Here is a 20,741-nt window from a genome sequence, read left to right as displayed (position 1 = left end):
CGCGCGACGAGGACGGTGAGCTGACTCTCAATAATATGTACCATCGACTGATGAGCAGCCCTGCGGCGTGATCAGGTCACGAGGCGGTTGTAGCGCGGAGCCCGAGCGGGCCGACGCGTCGGGCCGCACGGCGCTCATGGCGGCCGCGTACATGGGACACGCCGACATCGTGCGGATGTTGCTGGACGCGGGCGCCCGCCCCGACACGCGCGACGAGGACGGTGAGCTGACTCTCAATAATATGTACCATCGACTGATGAGCAGCCCTGCGGCGTGATCAGGTCACGAGGCGGTTGTAGCGCGGAGCCCGAGCGGGCCGACGCGTCGGGCCGCACGGCGCTCATGGCGGCCGCGTACATGGGACACGCCGACATCGTGCGGATGTTGCTGGACGCGGGCGCCCGCCCCGACACGCGCGACGAGGACGGTGAGCTGACTCTCAATAATATGTACCATCGACTGATGAGCAGCCCTGCGGCGTGATCAGGTCACGAGGCGGTTGTAGCGCGGAGCCCGAGCGGGCCGACGCGTCGGGCCGCACGGCGCTCATGGCGGCCGCGTACATGGGACACGCCGACATCGTGCGGATGTTGCTGGACGCGGGCGCCCGCCCCGACACGCGCGACGAGGACGGTGAGCTGACTCTCAATAATATGTACCATCGACTGATGAGCAGCCCTGCGGCGTGATCAGGTCACGAGGCGGTTGTAGCGCGGAGCCCGAGCGGGCCGACGCGTCGGGCCGCACGGCGCTCATGGCGGCCGCGTACATGGGACACGCCGACATCGTGCGGATGTTGCTGGACGCGGGCGCCCGCCCCGACACGCGCGACGAGGACGGTGAGCTGACTCTCAATAATATGTACCATCGACTGATGAGCAGCCCTGCGGCGTGATCAGGTCACGAGGCGGTTGTAGCGCGGAGCCCGAGCGGGCCGACGCGTCGGGCCGCACGGCGCTCATGGCGGCCGCGTACATGGGACACGCCGACATCGTGCGGATGTTGCTGGACGCGGGCGCCCGCCCCGACACGCGCGACGAGGACGGTGAGCTGACTCTCAATAATATGTACCATCGACTGATGAGCAGCCCTGCGGCGTGATCAGGTCACGAGGCGGTTGTAGCGCGGAGCCCGAGCGGGCCGACGCGTCGGGCCGCACGGCGCTCATGGCGGCCGCGTACATGGGACACGCCGACATCGTGCGGATGTTGCTGGACGCGGGCGCCCGCCCCGACACGCGCGACGAGGACGGTGAGCTGACTCTCAATAATATGTACCATCGACTGATGAGCAGCCCTGCGGCGTGATCAGGTCACGAGGCGGTTGTAGCGCGGAGCCCGAGCGGGCCGACGCGTCGGGCCGCACGGCGCTCATGGCGGCCGCGTACATGGGACACGCCGACATCGTGCGGATGTTGCTGGACGCGGGCGCCCGCCCCGACACGCGCGACGAGGACGGTGAGCTGACTCTCAATAATATGTACCATCGACTGATGAGCAGCCCTGCGGCGTGATCAGGTCACGAGGCGGTTGTAGCGCGGAGCCCGAGCGGGCCGACGCGTCGGGCCGCATCGCTGGTAAACTATACGTCGTCCCATTGACAGACAGTGTGTACGGCCGGAAGAAGAACCGGTCAATCGTGACCCACCTTAACTTTCCAAAATCGGAAAGTGCGAAATAGGGGTGATAGTACCATGTTGGGTCCTCACGGACACAACCGGCGTGAAATAGCGGCTATGCCGCTGTGTTTCGTCCGGTGACTGGGGTATCCGGAGGCCTACACCCCCCCACTCCCAAATACAAATGACAGCAATGTATTGGCATACTTGTCGTCGATATATCGAGCAACGAGTCCAATTCAACCCCAAGAAGACACAAGTTTGTGGGTTCACCACTAAAAAGTCTCCCTTTGTCGTATCCCCTAGCCTGTATTGGCATACTTGTCGTCGATATATCGAGCAACGTTCAGTACCGTGGTCTCTTCGAAGAGAAGGCCAAACGGGCCTCTAAAAAGCTTGGTGTACTCAGTAAGGCTAGACAGTACTTCACTAAAAGCCACAGGTTGCAACTTTATAAGGTGCAAATTCGGCCTCACATGGAGTACTGTTCTCACCTCTGGGCGGGTGCTCCCCAGTACCAGCTTCTTCCATTTGACCGCTTACAACGAAGAGCGGTTCGAATCATCGACGATCAAGCCATCTCCGCTCGGCTTATTTCTTTGGGATTGCGTAAGGATATGGGTTCTCTCTGCATCTTCTACCGCATTTATCACGAGGAGATCTCAGAGGAGCTGTTCGGAGTATTTCCAGCGGCCGAATTCCACCACCGGACATTACGTGCAAAGTACCACCCGCACCACGTAGACGTCTGGCATTCCACAACCGCGCGTTTCGTTAGATATTTCTTGACTTAGGGACCTTCAAGAAAAAAGCATACTCCCACCTTAAAGGCCGGCAACGCATTTCTTGACATACCAGTTGTTGCGGATGTCCATGGGCGGTTGCCTCACGTCTCCCCATCCCGTGAGCCTCTTGCCCGTTTGTCCCCGCTGATATAAAAAAAAAGTCACCACATTTTCCAGATACACCAAAATCGGAAGTGCCGTACGGCACCCGACCCTCATTTGTTCTATAAAATGGTTTATTTTGCATGGTCTTATAGCTGGTTTCAATAACTTTCTTATATAATTACTCAAATAATCTTAATTATAAGCAATCTATTAATACACGTAAAATAATACGCCTTGACAGACCGCTGCGCGCGCGCTGATATCGCTCCGATCTAAGGCATACCGCGGCGTGGGGGAATTTGACTGTTTCGGAATATTAATGTCTGTTTCCTACAGTGGGCTACTTTTTCGGCCCTTAATATTTTTTATAAGTATTATATAGCTGTGTAAAGTACCGAATGAAAATACAATTCATATAACCATAATGATCTAACAGGGCGCACAGCGTTGGCAGTGGCAGCCCTATGCGGCACGGGTGCGGCGTGTGCGTCGCTGTTAATCGAGCGCGGCGCTGACGTCACCGTGGCAGACAGAGACAGCGCTACGCCACTCTCAGTCGCCGCCTTCGAGGGACACACGTCAGTATTTCCATATTAATTATTAGTACCCACAAATTACGTAAAGGTCAAGCATTAGCGCATTATTTGTAGTTATTAGGTGCACAGAATGCTAGATTTACTACCGCATTATTCATGTGAGTGTATTTGTGGCCTTTGTAAACCGTAGGAGATAGATTTATTGACTGCTAGTGGACAGCTAGTTTTAATTATTAGAACATTAAAATTAAAGCTAACAAGCTAGCAAATTAGCGCGCGTTTCTTCCGCACTCATTTGTGGGTGGCACTGTGCAATAGACACTGCGATTTAAATGAAATGAATGCGTCCAAGTAAATAAGTTCCGCGGATGCTGCGTTGCTGTTGTTTTATATAAATTATTATGAACTAGACATTTTTGAAAATGCCGATTTATTCTTATAGTTCCTTATAGAAAAAGGTAGAAGCGGATTTCTCACCTCACCTGTTCAGAGAATTATATAATATCTAATGAGTAAAAAAGTAGAATCAACATATAATTTTATTATAGAACAAAGAAAACTACGTCTCTCAAAAAGCAGACATACCGTCACCTTAAAGAATTTACTTAAAAATTCTCTATCTAATAAATGCCTTTGATTTTAAAGTAAATTTCCATCAAGTGCAAAATTATTAGATTTTTCTTGTATAATTAGCTTATTAAAACGTACTAATCAATTTGTTATGTATAGTGAGATATGCGAGGTGTTACTGGAAGCGGAGGCGGACATCGAGGCGACGGACTCTAGCGGCCGCACTGCGCTGTGGGCGGCGGCCTCGGCGGGCCACGCCCCCACCGTGCGGCTGCTGCTGTTCTGGGGCGCCTGCGTCGACAACATGGACGACGAGGGTCGCACTGTGCTCAGTACGGCCGCTGCACAGGGTATTTGTACTGTCCACATTATTTTTTTCATGTTTTCAGTATGCGTTAAACAGGTCTAACAGCGTCTTTAGGGTTATATGGTGATTTATTTTATTTTATTAACAAAACCATCAGTATTACATGACATAAATAGGTTAAAAAAGTATACATCTATTTTGTGTTTGGTGACGTATTGTATAAATCAGGCAAGTCAACTAATATCTGATTTATTGCTTGTGGACACCTTATAAAATATGAATGTTGCCTGTAATTAGTACTGCAATGAGGAACGTATAGTGTATATTTTGTCCTGGTGTAGTTATTTGGCGCTTTGATACCAATATGTGATGTTAATTTAGAAGAATCTATCTTTGAGTGTAGTAACTTAGAGTAAAAAAACTGTATCATCTATTTGACGTCTTATTTGTAATGGAAGTATGTGATGCCTTTTACATCTTATTATATAATCTGTATTATATTGTAAATATCTTAAAAAAATATTTAAATTTTTTCAAGTCTATTAATGTGAACTTCAAATTGAGGGTTCCAAACCTGAGAAAAATATTCAAGGGTGCTTCGAACATATGAACAGTATTTTAACGAGTTTTACGCTAGAAATATGAGAACGTATCCGTTTGATGAAACCAGAAAATTTCTTGGCCTTTTTCACCATATTGTCTATGTATTTTTCGTATGTAAATTTACTGTCATGTGTAACACTAATTTCAGTAAGTTTACTGTGATGGTGGCAAATAAATATTTTCTTGTGGTGTGGCTAATTTTGGATGTTATATCTACTTATTTACCTATACTATAACAATACATTTTTACATCTGAGGGTATGTGTATTGTTTGTCGGTTATATTCCGGGTGTTTAGAATGTGGTGGCAGGAATATATGTATTTCGGTGGGGTAACAGTGCGCTTTTTTACGAATGACAGTAGCGTAATGTCCGGACTGTACGTTTCGTCGTTAGTTTGTGAAAGTTCTCTTTACTCAAAGTAAAAACAAAAAAGAACTTTGATGTTATGGTCAAGGTGATCACTTAGCGTCAAATATGTTTAAGTTGGATTAGGCAGTCAAGTGTATACTACGATGGTCCGTATGGACCATCTGATCGTTAGTGATCACCGCCACCCATTTTCCAGAGATATCACAGGAGTAGTATTTTATAACTAACGAAACTGGTCAGACTATCTACGTAACAGGGATGGCAGATACGTGATAATACATGTGCGAGTGAGAATGAGCGCCAATATCTGCCGTGAAGGAGTAATGTGCGAGTATGTTACGGTCTGAAGGGCATATGAGACATATATCTTATGTCCCAAGGTGACGAGCGCAATTGTAGTGCCGCTGATAGATTTTAGGTTTTTCAAGAATCCTGAGGGGCACTGCATTGTTGGCGGCTGGGCGTAACAATTACCATCACCTGAACATCTTGCTCATGTCGTCCCTTACTAACTTAAAAAAAAACATTAATGGCTGCCAATTGAGGTTCTTTTTAGTGTTGGCGCGTGTTTATATAGTTTGCACTTTTTGAACGTACCAATATCGTACCTGTGGTGGAATGCCACATATAAAGATGGTGAAAATTGAATTTGATTTGTGCATTTGTGGGATTCAGCGGCAGAATAAATTCAAATAATTCTTCAGATATCCAACTTTATTTGTCTCTCAGTTCTTTAAACAACTTTGAAATGAATATATTAATAAATTTTTATGTTAGGCTTAGGTTTAGAAAAGTCAATAATTTATTATTTAATATGTTCATTAAGGTAACGTGGAGGTTGTCCGTCAGTTGCTGGACCGTGGTCTGGACGAACACCACCGAGATAACTCGGGTTGGACTCCGCTACACTATGCAGCATTCGAGGGTTAGTATGGTGGTTTGGTCATGTAGATACAATATCAGATCGGGTATGGACTTAAACAGTCCAGGTCAATAGTACTATGGATAAGAGTATGAAGTAGAAAAAAGTGTTTAGTATCATGAAACCCCCCTTGGGGGGCAGACGTGATTATATTATGTATGTATGTAAATCTTAAGCGTCTGCTTATTATAATATTTTAAACTTCTTAACCTCGGAGTTTCCCTTCGAGATCGAATTAGAAATGGGGAGATCCGTAGGAGAAGTTACCGACATAGCCCAAATGATTGCGAAACTGAAGTGGCAGTGGGAAGGGCACATAGTTCGAAGGACAGATGGCCGTTGGGGCAGTAAAGTCCTTGAATGGTGACCACGTACCGGAAGATGCAGTGTTGGTAGGCCCTCCACAAGATGGACCGACAATCTGGTCAAGATCGCCGGAATACGTTGGATGAAGGTAGCGAAGGACAGATAGTCGTGTAAATCTTTGGGGGGAGGCCTTTGTTCAGCAGTGGACGTCTTCCAGCTGATGATGATGGAACCTTAAATTATTTTCTTAGGAATTGCAAAAAAAATTTGACTTACTTGAGCAGAAAAGTCATGTACTGAAAATGCACAAGGCGTTATCTTTTTATCTACAGTAACTGGAAATTTCCATGACGTGTATCGTGTGCGTTCGTTCAATTCACAATTTTATTTATAAATCACTTCCTCTTTCTGCCCTACGCTTCTCATGGATAGTGATCGGTAGGATTCCTATTTGGACATGGATTGATACACTTTCATTAATGAGTAGATATTATGTCTCTAAACTTTGACAGGGTTTTTGAAAAAGTTTAATATGTAATAATTCTTTTAAATTCCAGTATAACAACTGACTGTAATTTTTTGGCATGGAATGGAAAAGTAGGACACACGAGCCTACGGGTCACCTAGTGTTAAGTGATCACCGCCGCCCACATTCTCTTGCAACACTAGAGGAATCACTATTTTATATTTACTATCGTTTTCATGGTGATGAAAATCTATTGGTGTTACTTCCAGGCCATATGGAAGTATGCGAGGCGTTGCTGGAAGCTGGTGCCAAGGTGGACGAGGCTGACAACGAAGGGAAGGGTCCGTTGCTCCTGGCGGCTCAGGAAGGTCACGTGGAGCTGGTCATAATACTGCTGGACAAGTGGAACGCGCCGGTCGATCAACGGGCCCACGACGGCAAGACTGCGCTTAGGTAGGACTATTGTACGATTTTACTCAAATAACATATTTTAGCGCAGTTGAAAGAGTTGTTATCGCAGCTTGTTTAGCGCAGTCGGGAGCTTATCGAAAGCTCATGTGAAGTTTTTATGTTTAAAAACGTTTTCAGGTTGGCAGCCCTTGAAGGTCAATTCGAGACGGTGTCAGCATTGCTGATGCGCGGCGCTGACGTGGACGCGGTGGATGCTGACAGACGCAGCACCCTGTACGTGCTGGCCTTGGACAACCGGGTGGCCATGGCGCGGCAGCTGATAGCTGCCGGGGCTAGCGTCAGCAGGAGTGACACCGAGGTGTGTTCACTACTGTATTTAGCCACTACTGTCTCTCTGTACGTTTGAACCCGAAAAAATCAAAGCACAGAACAAACATAAGATATTAAAAAAAGACGAAACCAATTAAAGTAAGTGCCATTTGTCAGTATTTCAATTTGCGATTATATTAATTTAATTTAAAGTATATATTGTTGAAGTTAAACTTCTTTAGGTGCGTTATAAAAAATTATGAGAGTGAAATTTTAAGATGCGCTCGCATCAGTATAATACAAAACTAACAGGGTGAAGTTGGTTCCTAAAATTTTCTGATGTTTGCGACAATCGTTATTTTTTTTTGTTTCTTCGTCCATTATTAGGATTTTTTTTATGGAATAGGAGAACAAACGAACGTACGGGTCACCTGGTGTTAAGTGATCACCGCCGCCCACTTTCTCTTGCAACACCAGAGGAATAACAAGAGCGTTGCCGGCCTTTAAGGAGGGTGTACGCGCTTTTCTTGAAGGTACCCATGTCGCATCGTCCCGGAAACACCGCACAAGGATAGGCAAAGGGTTCAGGCCCGTACAGCCGTGTTGGTTATTTAATAATTAATTATTGTCAAAGCCATCGTTGCAAGATTTTTACAATATTGTTCTTTCTACAAACGTAATAGCACGAGGAATCATTTTAAGGATTTTTGCTTTCTTAGGCCAAAGAAGTGCGTGCATACATAAGAACACACACACTTTTTTTTGTATGTTACAGTACGAGTACAAGGGTACCAAACTTAAGCCGGTTATAGTGCTAGCCGGTTGACCGCAGCGGTTAGCCGGTCCGGTTGGCTACATTGAATGGGTGGTTGTTTTTGACGTTCAATAAGTGATTTTTAAATCCTATTTATTATTATTAGAATAGAAATATTTAAATTTTAATATCTATGACGATCTATGAAGCCTTGCAGATCTAAACTGTCAACCGAGTCAATTACCAATACATCGTCGCAGATATAACCAACCGGACCGGCTACCCGGCTACCACTATCACCGGCATAAGTTTGGTAGCCTACAAGGCTCATACTGTAACATACAAAAACAATATATATTTTCCAAATTTAAAAAAACAATCTAATGGCACTTACTTAAATTGATTTCATCCTTATCATTACATTTTAATCTGTTTGAATCACTGACCTCTACTATTAACCACTGGACTGGTGGCTGTCAAAGTGCTTTTGTACCCAGGGCCGGATTTAAACTTAATGCCGCCCCTGGGCACCGGAAAAAAATCCGCCCCAATACTGGAATTTTACATAAACTTATAGCTTATATATTTCATTTTTCAGAACTAAAATAACTAATTTATTGCAGAAACTTTATTATATGAAATATATTCTAAAAACATGAATAAATAATTGTTTTTTTTTTCTAACAATTAAAAATTTGGTACTAAGGGTGACTCATAATTATATTACATAAATTTTTTCACAGGCAAACACGTCTGAATTTATGAATTGCGGATTGGTCGATTAAATAAAATTAATTAATTATAATGAGCAATCTTGATAAGACAAAAAAAAATTATTACTTTCAAAATTTTGCCGCCCTAAAAATTGCCCCAGCTGCCCCTAGTGTAAATCCACCGCTGTTTGTACCTGTTTGATATTCGCCATTTTGGCGCTGTAGCGAGAGTGCGGTGCTAAAACAGTATTGATACCCTCAGCTAAACAAACATCGATAGGAAAACTATTTACAAAAAAATGTGTACTTTATTACGTTGATTCCTGATACTTAAATAACACGGAAAACGACCGAAATTAATTCAAAATGCAAAAATACTTTAGAGTGTTGTACGCAGCCATTTGTATTAAACGTCAAAACTAGTTCTCTGGACGCTCGCGAGTGGCGCTTCAAATAGACACAAATAAATTGCTGTCAAACATATGGAACAGCCTGTCCAGTGGTATTTATACAGGTCAGTGTTTCAAATGTATGCCCTCATGAGACTAGTTATATTATTACGTGTGTCTTCTACAGGGTCGGACTCCTCTACACGTGTCCGCTTGGCAAGGCCACACCGACATGGTCAATTTACTGATCAAAGTTGGTAAGTTATGATTTATCCTTAACAATATTAAAAAATATGGTTAAAGGTTAATGTTCGAGATAAAACGGGCTGTTTGGTTTAATATCTGAAGCTTAGATCATTTATACGTCTAGATAGAGTGTGGCAGCTATGAAAACGTAGAAAATAATTGAGCTTAGAACTGATGTCTGTTTTGAGCAATTCACGCACACTAACACAAAGTGTCGTACAAATCGTGAGTGTAAGAGTAGCTCATCACGCACACCTTAGTATTGTTCCTGGCCTGTTTTTATCGGTGTTCTAACAGCAATACACTATCTAGATGTATAAATTATCTAAGATCTGAAGCTTCCAGCAAGGCAACTTTGAAAGAAAAACTACCTCTCTAGAAATTATGATATTCGTTTGGTAGGATATAAGGTATAGTAGGTATTAGATCAACTGTGAAAAAAGAACGATGCTTGACACCAACCTGTCTGTCTTTGCTGCAAACAACATTCACCAAGACATGGCACTAAAAAAACCATCGTTGTCATCAAATGGAGAAAACATCTCGGAAGCACCTCAAGGGCAGGCTTCACTTAGCTTTTAAGTGTACATTGATTCGCAAAGTCAAACGAAATTTTAATGAGTTAGGTACAATTTTAATTTAGTGACTTACTGGATTTGCCATTTCAGTATGCTATCTACACCCTCGTTTTAAATCCTCTCTTAAATAGTTAGCTTATTGGCAACGTTAAAATATCTAATGTCCTAGTAACCATAACATCATCCAAACGAGTGTTGTAGAGGTAGGTGGGGTTAATCGTTAATATTGCTTAACTTGTTAAAATGCTTATACGAAAAAAAATAACATGTTACGCAAAACGCTAATTATTATAACACTGTTAAAAATCACAATTCACATATAGCATTATATTTTACTGCTTAGTTAAATTTCACCATTTGTTAATTTAACATTAGCACAATATTTTATTTATGTTAGCAGTTAGTTACTATTAATTACAATATTAAGCAATCTGCATTTTTTTTGGTATTTATGAATCAGTTACTGGGTGTTAGACCGGTCACTAAACTAGGTACGACGTGTTTAAATTTAAATAGGTCACATCAATCAATGAATTTTCCTTCATACTTAAACAGGTTAAGGACTGATTGATTGAATGACAAACTCTTGCTGCACAAGTTGCAAACAGCACTTGTTCTCACTCCTCACAATATAGTCCCATATAGCAGCAGTACGTCGTCGTTCCGCCATAATAATAAATAAAAGTTTTTCTTACACTAAACCTAGACCTAAATATTATATTTACTGTTATTTTAATATTTTAAAGTTTTTGTTCACTGAACAATAATAACTAATACTAATCAACTACTTAGGTATTAGAAAAAATAGAGAATTAATTTAATAACCAAAATGTAACTAAAAACCAAAAATATTTCCGAAACAAATTCGACACGGCATCGCTATACAAAATTATGACTAATTGAGTAACACTGAAGTTGAACAGAGAAAAAAACATTCGTTACAATTTCAAATTATTAATGTACCTATATGTTTTACCTAATTCATTGAAGACTTGGAAAATTAAATGCTAATTTATCGTACAAGTGAAAATGATAGCTACTGCTTAAGTCATAAATAGCAAATTTGATCAATATTTCTCAGGTTTAAATGCAATTTTTTTTCATTTAAATACGCATAGACTTTATGTTATTATAAATAAGGCAAAAATTGTCATTGTATTTTTCTGTCGGCCACCTAGCGTCACTTATGAAAATTAGTTTATTTTGCAATAATAAATGTTGTGATAATGGTAAATTAGTGTACTAAACTTTTTTAGATGGCGTTGAAACATAGTCTATCCATCTATGTTCACTTTTAAAATAAATAGTTTTAAATTATACGTCATCTAGTGTCACTTTCAGAAATTATTTCGTTTTTTCATATCGAACACAGTGATTGAATCTATCGAGTATAATACGACACCATAACGGTGTTCGATAGAAGGCGCTGATCACAGATTCCATTAATTAATAATTAGGTACCCGAGTCCTGACTTTAAAAATTAACTATGAAGTTAAATAACTATATTTAAAAGTCTACTTTTAGAGTATTTATTAATAACATTGTTAATGTTATTTTCTGGTTAACAGTTGATATTAATTGTTAATATATAATAACTTTTGGCACCCACCACTAGAGTGTTGTAATTAAATTCAGTACAACATTACATCATCCGTTTTCATTACAACACTCGGTTGGATGATGTAATGGTTACTAGGACTGGCTTTTTTAATGTCAGCAGTAAGCTAACTGTTTCAGAATCTTTTATAGAGGATTCATATTATGGGTGTAGATAAAGTCCTATATACAACTGTTGGTAATTAGGTATTAAAACACTCATGTGATACTATGATATATACCCACATTCGTGTTTTAATACCCCCTATTCCACAACAGTTGCATAAATAATTATTACAATCACTTGATTGCTGACATTTGCAATACAAGAGATGTCTTAGAGATGTGTTATTAGTCTTCGATAGAAGATACTTTCGACCTGGTTTGGGTCAGTTTCCACAGTTCGCGTCGACAGGTCTTCATCTTTATATTGACATGTTTGTGCGGGTGCAGGTAGGGCAGACGTGGACGGGCGCGACCGTTGCGCCCGCAGTGCGCTGCACGCGGCGGCGTGGCGCGGACGTGCCGCCGCGCTGAGGGCGCTGCTCGCTCACGGAGCCTCGCCCTCCGCCGTGTGCACGCAGGGCGCCACCCCGCTAGGTAATGTACGCTATGTGTGCTTTTCCATTAAATAATGCAAGATAATATTTTAAATATGTTGGTTGTTAATTCAATACGTTAATGGCGGCGACGTGGGGCGGGTCGCTCCCTTCCCTAAAATATGTATATATATGTGCTTGTGAACTACTTGCGGTAGCTGGATGATCTTGTTACCGGGAGGTCTGCTATGTGTTTTTTTTATTACTTTTATTTAATTATCTAAAAATTAATATATATTTTATACAATAAAATGCTCGCATAATGCCTTTATTGATTTACTGTTATTTATTATTATTAATTTACTTTTTTTTTACTTTCTCGTGTAAGCCATTTAGTTTTTGTCGTTTGAGTATTTTTGTTGCATCACTTTGCATATATTGTAATTGAAATGATTTGTAAATTACATTAAAAATAAGAATTTGTAATACCTAATCTGTTTTGAAAAGAGCAACCTTAGAGTTTCTTGAACATTTTTCTCTAGGGAAATCTGCCTTCCGAATAAGCTGTACGAAAAAAAATACACATTTCAAGTATAATATGATTTACCTATAAAATAAAAATATTTTTGGGTTTGATTTGATTTAATTAACTAGTAATTATAATTTTATGTTAATTTGTACAAAAGAGTAGTAGTAGCAATCTATTTGAGTCAATTTTTTATTGAAATAGATTAGGTATTGTCGACATAAGTCACATTAATGCATAAACAAAAGCTCATCTATCAGTCTGACTCGTGACTCAAATATTATATATTTTATAAGTGTATGAATTTCAATTTGCATAGTTTAAAAAAATGGCAAGCCAATTGACCAGCCTAAGCTGAACTACGATATTCAAGAAAAGGATTTCAGCTCTATTTACATTAGAGTTTTCAATGTTAACCATAATATCTATGCAATTATAAGTTTACTAGTGGACCCGACAGACGTTGTCTTGTACACACGTCTTAAATTTGAAAAATCGGTCCAGCCGATATGAGATGTTTACTAACATACAGATAAGTAGGAGAATTATATTATATGGACTGAATTGAGAATCTAAACCAATCTCAAATTCACTAAAACACACAAACTTTATCAAGATAGGTCACTTTTGAGTGAGACAAATATAGAAATTCACAAACATAGAAAAAAAAAATAAAGTAGATATTTTAAAGTAGTAAATAGTTTTAGCGAGTATTATTAATGGGGACGAGACATTGGTGCAAATAGTTTTAATATCTTCATCAGGCATAGCGGCGCAGGAAGGGCACGAGGAATGTGTGATGTGGCTACTGCAGCATGGCGCAGACCCTCTGCAGGCAGACCATTGTGGTGAGTACTGAGGCGTGGGGCTAGTACAGTATACAGTGGGTGTTATATAGGGTACATCCGGTATAAGTAAAGTTACGACCGACCTTATCACAATCATATTAATGATATAATAAATTTTTCACTTTTCTAATTCTAATAACTGATTTGTGGCAAGTTTAGTGGATAACTTTTTTCAATCTGTGTAAGGTGTGACGTTACAGTAGACGTATATATTGCAGGTCGAACACCAGCGAAAGTGGCTTGGCGGGCAGGCCACGGTAATATCTGTCGGCTTCTAGAGAAGTGGAGCGCTCCATCCGCGCCGCCGGTCCAACCAGCACCGCAGTCGCACCACGAAGACTTGCTGGCTCCCCTCAGAACTGGTAAGTGCTTACAATTACACTCAGCAGCCGCTAACATCGCTCATATAAAGGCACCTTGATTCCTGCTGAGCTTTCGATCGTATGAGATCATTGAGGCTTGTGATTCGGTATGTTCTTGGTCCTCTTATGATGTAAATCTGCATTTCCGTCATGAATCCTTCAAATTGGCTCAACCTGCATACAGATGCAAAATATGATTAAAATCGGTTCAGCAGTTTATCGTGGACTAGTATCGTAACACGAAAATTTTATGTATAAATATTGAGAAGCAATGTAAATTATTTTTTCTGTAATACCTTTGTAATTGAATTGAAATAAGGTCCATCGCTTGTATAAATTGGTTGTAACGTCTCAGGTTCGCCGGAGTACAAACGTCGCAGCGTGCACAGTTCCAACTCAACCAAGTCATCGTCCAACATGACGGGGGGATCCAGCAAGTCTCACGAGCAGGATGACAACATAGAAAAGGTACGATTTTAGAAAAAAAAATTAAACGATCTTGTAGACGTTTCGGAATGTACCTTGCAATACAAAATAGGTTAATAATTTCAGCTGGGTCTTGCCATAAATACTGAAACAAGGAAAAAAATTCTATTGCAAACAACATTTATTACTTTTACAGTGTGTTAGTTAAATATATAAAAATTTAACAATTTGAAGTATAAAAAGCTTATTTGAAGTGTTCTCCAATGGCTGCAATAAACGCTCGGAGTCGGTGTCATCTAAGATAGGTACTACATACATAGTTATAGGTGAGATGTGCTTGAGTCGTGAGGAGGCGAGAGGCGAGAGCGGGTCGCAGCAGGAGGACACTGATTCCAAAAATAACAATAATCGTAACTAGAATTTGATAATTTAATTATATTGTATAAAAATACGCAATTATTTTTCTTCTTTTTAGTGCATATTATATCTATTGTTCTGGATTAGTGTTGTTGAAGTCGGTTGTATTTTTGTAATTTTTTTTTTGATATTTGGGTATAAATAGAAGTCACAAGGTGCCAGATCTATATATATATATTTTAATACCTAATTATCAACAGTTGCATACAAGACTTTTGAATCTTCTAAAAGATTCTGAAACAGTTAACTTACTGCTAACACTAAAACACCAGTCCTAGTAGTAACCTAATATCATTAATTACTGATTATAAACATATAATCTAAGTATTGAATCAATTATTTATTTTAGTAGCTAGTAATTTACATTTTGTATAGTGCAATAATTAAAATTCATTCGAATATAATGTTCTTTTGCTGCGTTTAAAATGAATCCCTTATTTTTTGTAAACAAAACAATAAAAATATCGAAGAAAAATGGCGGGTGATTCGGTTAACCTACTTCTTTTTACGGCGCGCGACGTTCTAGTAGTGTGGAACGCGCGTAAACGAAAATGTTCTTTTTTTGAAATTCATACAGATACCACGCATCGAGCTATAAGATTGTGGCTGTCTGTTGAAACTGTGCGCATGAAGGGATTGAAAAAATAATATAGGAGTGTTGTTATGAAATTCAGTACAACATTACAACACTTGTTTGGATGATGTAATGGTTATTAGAACATTGGGTGTTTTAATGTTGGCAAGAAGCTAACTGTTTCAGAATCTTTAATAGAGTATTTAAAGCATGGGTGTAGATAAATATTATTTACTCTGGCCAGGTGAGTCGTCCGCACGCACTGTCGTTCGCGCAGCAAGTGGCGCGGTGCGGGCGCGGGCGTCGCGAGCGACCGCGGGACGAGGTCGTGCCGGAGCACGAGCGGAGTGACGACAAGCTGCGGTGAGTGTGTGGCGTGATACGATGGCATATGAGGCTTTCACGTACTCTTTACGATAACCGTAAGTGAAAATGCAATGGCTGACCCCAGGTCAAACGCCGCAGCACTGTCCTACAGCAAAGCTTACCAATAAAAAGGTAATGATAACTGTTTTGTTATCTCAGCATGGTGTTATTCACTATAGCTTTCACCGATCTGGTCAAGCAATAACGGCAGATGTCTACTGTGCCGAACTCTGAACAATGATAGCAAAACTAGCAGTGAAACAGCCCCGACGCATGAATAGATCTTCACCAATATTGTTCCATGATAACGCGAGACCTCATTACTTAACATCAGGTGAATCGCTCGTTTGCCCTCTTCCATAAAAAACAGTTAATAGCAAAGTTTACTAAATAAATTAAAATTACAGGAGCTATGCGGCTAACGAGCGAGATAGCGATATACGCGGTTACGCGAGAGAACGAGATAGAATTCGAGGTGACACCTCGCCTCTCTACACTTCACCCCCGCGGTCACCCACACCGCCATTAACTCAAGGTATGTACTCATTTTATTTTTAAAATGTTCCAGAATCATTGCTGAGGCTGGTTTTGGTTCCATGGTGTCATGTCTCCATGCAGCACCGTTTACGCGGTAGCATTAACAGCATTCTAAATATAATTGCTACTAAAGGAAACCGTTTATTTCTAGAAACACTGGACTTACTTAAATAACAATAAGTACATATAAGAGATATGTTATCTCAAAAGATTTGATTTTTATAGAGGTTTGCTAACATTTCTTTTGGGCCTTATGAGAAAGCTCATGGTCGTTCAGGGGGCAATGGAGAGGGGGCTATGCTCGGAGTTTCCCTGCGAGGTCGAATCAGAAATAAGCAGATCCGTAGGAGAACTAAAGCCACCGACATAGCAAAAGAAAAAAGATTGCAAAACTGAAGGGGCAGTGGGCAGGGAATATAGTTCGAATGACATATGTCCGCTGGGGCAGTAAAATCTTCGAATGGCGACCACGTACCGGAAGACGCAGTGTTGGTAGGCCCCCCACAAGATGGACCGACGATCTGGTCAAGATAGCCGGAATACGTTGGATGAGGGCAGCGCAGGAGCGATCGTCGTGGAGATCTTTGAGGGAGGTCTTACACTTAACAGGAAGTTGTGGATTAAATTGGAGGAGGCTTTCACCAAAACTGGGATCAATATCAAAAAAATAAAAAAATTAACAATTGTACTAAAACCTAGATATAAGCAAATAATACTAACAAATACTAACAAAATTTCAAATGTATACTTTTTTTTCAAGAGATATGGAATGAATGGCTATATAGTTATTAGTATACATAGCACATTGATCAGGGTGTCTGTAACGAGGTTCAACTGATGGTAGTTCCAGGATCTCAACCGGCCAGCCTGACGTCGCACCCCACCGCTACGGACACACACTTCAACAGAGACACACACATGCGCATCATCTTGGGGCGCGACAACAAACAACACGACAAGAGCGAGAGGTAACTGGGATTAATATCTTAGTTCTTAGGTACTGCCGGGTCAGGAGCTTTGTTGAAATTGTTGCTGATACAATGTTAATCAGCGATACCCTTGTTCATAGGCATCGCTATACATTGCTAAATTCTTTGAGCAACTTTATAGGGACTCAAATGATCGCTTATACAACGCTATACAGGAGATAGTATTTAATCATACTCTACGTAATACTAGCATATTTTTTTCGTCCTTACGCAACGTTTAAGTTATAGCTTCTTAAATTTTATAAGTAATACTGGGATAAATTCTTGTTCTTTCGCAGCATTTTACAGGAATAAGTATTTTTGCATAAGTACAGATGGGGGTTTTAGATACCATTACTATTATGGTATTATGGAAACAAATGATCTCTTATACACGTAAACACGCTATACAGAAGACATTATTTATTCATACGCTACGTTATACTGGACGCAATGTTATATATATATACGGGCATAGATTCTTTCTCCTTATACAAAGTAATAAAGGGATAAATTCCTGTTTTTACGCAGCGTTATACAGAAAAAAGTCCTTTTTCATAAGAACAGATGCGGACTAAATATAATATTACTATGCTGGTTTATATATTTACTTTTTATGAAACGTTATGCAGAGCAATTACTAAGTTATTTTTTAAATCTTATCTAATAAGATACCTTTAAAAGTGCAATTTTTGTTTGTCTCATGTTATTCAAAATAATGCTCTTATTGTAGGTAGGTAGGGTTATACTGTAAATGAAGTTGGTGAACATGATTAATTATGTAGCACTAAAACCAACCCGAAACTGCATTATTGTTAGCCCCTGCTCCTCATAAATCCGGGCTTAGACTTGCGGTGTAAGGAGATTCTTCGTATTCGAAGACAGTGCTAATTTTGGAGACTTTGGGAAGAAAACCTCATGGCTTTTGCCATGGTTGAGAGTCAGAATCTTTATTATTTGGCAGGTCAAGTCTTTTTATACCCCTTAGTAGTGTGAGGTAGTGTGATACATGTATATTAATACATCACTTGTACTTTCTTTTGAAATTATTATTTTGTGTACATATTTACATTATTTTTACGTTAAATTGTTTCCCGCATGCTGCTAATTATGTTTTTGTTGTAAATTAATTATTAACTGTCTTATTAATAAACGCAATGTAAATTTACTCGTAAGTTTAAAATTACGAGAAGTAATTATGTAGTTACAAAGGTAAGATAGAGACAAGAAGTCTTACACTTGGAATAACTTTACTTCGCGTTTATCAACACAATTAGGGCCTACCTTCAAAACAAGCCGTTGATGTGGTGTGTTTCTCGTAATGATGTCTACCGGTCGGACCGCTCCGGGTTTCTTTTATATTATTTTTAATTCTATTTATTTATAATATTACAAGAGCTGAAGCACCATTAATAAAACACCAGCGTAGACGAAACAACGCAATGCTTAAAGTTAAAATTTAGTTTGTTATAATGTATTGTACTCAAATTTTACAAGGTAACATTTTTATATCTCAAATTAAATAATTCTTATACGTCACTTACAAAAATTACTTCTTCGCGATTCTCCGTACTTGATCTGTCACAGTGTTACTAATTAGCGCGAAGTAAAGTTTAAAACTTTGTCACTACAGAATAACATTACAGGGATAAGCAATTTTAAACTTGGAGTAACTTTACGCTGCGTTTATTAGTAAGACAAGGTTGACCTTTTTCACCTGGTGTTGAAGTAAAATAGTTTACCAGGCGGTTAAGCCAAGCCCATTCGTTATTTATGCAACTGTTGTGTAATAAGGGGTATTAAAACACGAATGTGGGTGATAATAGTATTGTATAGCAAGAGTGTTTTAATACCCAATTACCAACAGTTGCTTACAAGACTTTCTACACCCATAATATGAATCCTCTAGAAGATTCTGAAACAGTTAGCTTACTGCTGACATTAAAAAAGCCAGTTATAGTAACCATAATAATATCATCCAAAGGAGTGTTATTATGAAAACGGATGATATAATGTTGTACTGAATTTCATTACAACACTCGTTTGGATGATGATTCGATATTATGACATTGGGTATTTAATGTTGGCAAAAAGCTAACTGTTTTAGAATCATTAACACAGGATTTAAACCATGGGTGTAGATAAAGTTTAAAGCTTTGTCACTACAGAATTACAGGAGAATCAATTTATAACATTGAGTAACTTTACACTGCGTTTATTAGTAAGACAGTTAAAGATTCCAAAACAGCTTATTGCCGACATTAAAACACCTAATGTCCTAATAACCATTACATCATCCAAACGAGTGTTGTAATGAAATTCAGTACAACATTATGTCATCCGTTTTCATAAAAACACTCCTTTGGGTGATAGATGTTATGGTAAGTAGTACTGGCTTTTTTAATGCTAGCAGTAAGCTGTTTCAGAATCTTGTAGAGGATTCATATTATGGGTGTAGATAGTCTTGTATGCAACTGTTGATAATTAGGTATTAAAACAGTCATGTGATACTATTGTAAACCCACATTAGTGTGTTTCAATACCCGTTATAACACAGCAGTTGCGTAATTAACTGTTATTTTTCCGCCTCATTGTTAGTGTGGTGTTGTGGAAGCCGAGGCTTGCGTACAACACATTTATTGGCAGTTTCTCGAGAGCGAGAGGGAGGATATTTAAGAAAACGTGAGTGACAAGGATGGTTGGACAGTTTTAACAATTCTTTTCATATGCTCCGGTAACGACAGCGTGGCTTTAGGTCTTATTTCCATAAGCATAAAGGTTATTGTTATACAAGACCGGCGTTATTTCGAAGAAAATTATGTACTGCAACGCCATTGGTATTTTAATGCTTTACGGCTCGGATTATGTTGTTATGGGGCATGATACAGATTACGTATTTGGTCGAACATCTCGCTCAAAAAATTTTCGGTCGAAGTTTGCATGGTAATGTACATCATAATTTAGTTTTATCATTCTCTTATTTTAGAAGTTACACGGGGGGGACATTTAACATCTTTGGAAGTGTCTCTTGCGCAAACTATTCAACTTCAATATCGTGTTTGAAGACCCATCCATAGATACATACGTATAAGTTTGTAGAAAAAAATTCTTGATTAAGAATGGGGAACCCCCTAAATTTATTGTTGTTTTTTTTATGATAAAGTTAATGCGGTGCACAGAATACATCTACTTACCATGTTTCAACAGTGTAGTTTTGGAAAAAAGTGGCTGTTTCATACACGGACAGACAGAAATGACGAATCGATAACGGTTCCGTTTTTTGCCATTTGGCTACGGAACCCTAAAAAGTGTGAGTTAGTGTGAGATTATTTATATGATTCTTCATCTGGCGATCGCGCTGTCGTTACCTCACCAGCCATCACCGCTGTTCTTACTTCCATCATTGCATCACCATCACAGCTGAGATGTTGAAATCGTTTCGTACTTGCAATTTTTTTCTTTTATTTGTTTATTTTTCAAATGAGGGCTCTTAATTTATGTTTCTCAAACATGCTTGGAAATGTGAGCATCATTTCAACAACCTTCTTTACGATTTTACCAAACGCCCCTTTTCACAGGATGATAAGTGATG

The 20,741-nt window shown here is 39.9% G+C and overlaps 1 protein-coding gene across 1 annotated transcript in view; it reads left to right on the top strand.

Annotated features, from left to right (window-relative positions):
- Window positions 1-1,372: 1,372 nt before the first annotated feature.
- LOC126974620 (ankyrin repeat domain-containing protein 50-like) overlaps window positions 1,373-20,741 on the top strand; it is a 33,140-nt gene continuing 13,771 nt past the window's right edge. Inside the window, exons 1-14 of the mRNA XM_050822127.1 lie at window positions 1,373-1,457; window positions 2,945-3,086; window positions 3,774-3,964; window positions 5,722-5,820; window positions 6,859-7,042; window positions 7,178-7,358; window positions 9,353-9,422; window positions 12,040-12,186; window positions 13,416-13,499; window positions 13,718-13,861; window positions 14,217-14,329; window positions 15,523-15,641; window positions 16,052-16,179; window positions 17,026-17,149. Coding sequence (XP_050678084.1) covers window positions 1,373-1,457; window positions 2,945-3,086; window positions 3,774-3,964; window positions 5,722-5,820; window positions 6,859-7,042; window positions 7,178-7,358; window positions 9,353-9,422; window positions 12,040-12,186; window positions 13,416-13,499; window positions 13,718-13,861; window positions 14,217-14,329; window positions 15,523-15,641; window positions 16,052-16,179; window positions 17,026-17,149 — 1,811 coding nt within the window. The remainder of the gene's footprint in view (window positions 1,458-2,944; window positions 3,087-3,773; window positions 3,965-5,721; window positions 5,821-6,858; window positions 7,043-7,177; window positions 7,359-9,352; window positions 9,423-12,039; window positions 12,187-13,415; window positions 13,500-13,717; window positions 13,862-14,216; window positions 14,330-15,522; window positions 15,642-16,051; window positions 16,180-17,025; window positions 17,150-20,741) is intronic.

Source organism: Leptidea sinapis, chromosome 33 (genome assembly GCF_905404315.1).
Source record: "Leptidea sinapis chromosome 33, ilLepSina1.1, whole genome shotgun sequence".
In the NCBI taxonomy this organism is placed as follows: domain Eukaryota; kingdom Metazoa; phylum Arthropoda; class Insecta; order Lepidoptera; family Pieridae; genus Leptidea; species Leptidea sinapis.
This window is presented reverse-complemented; position numbering and strand designations above follow the sequence as displayed.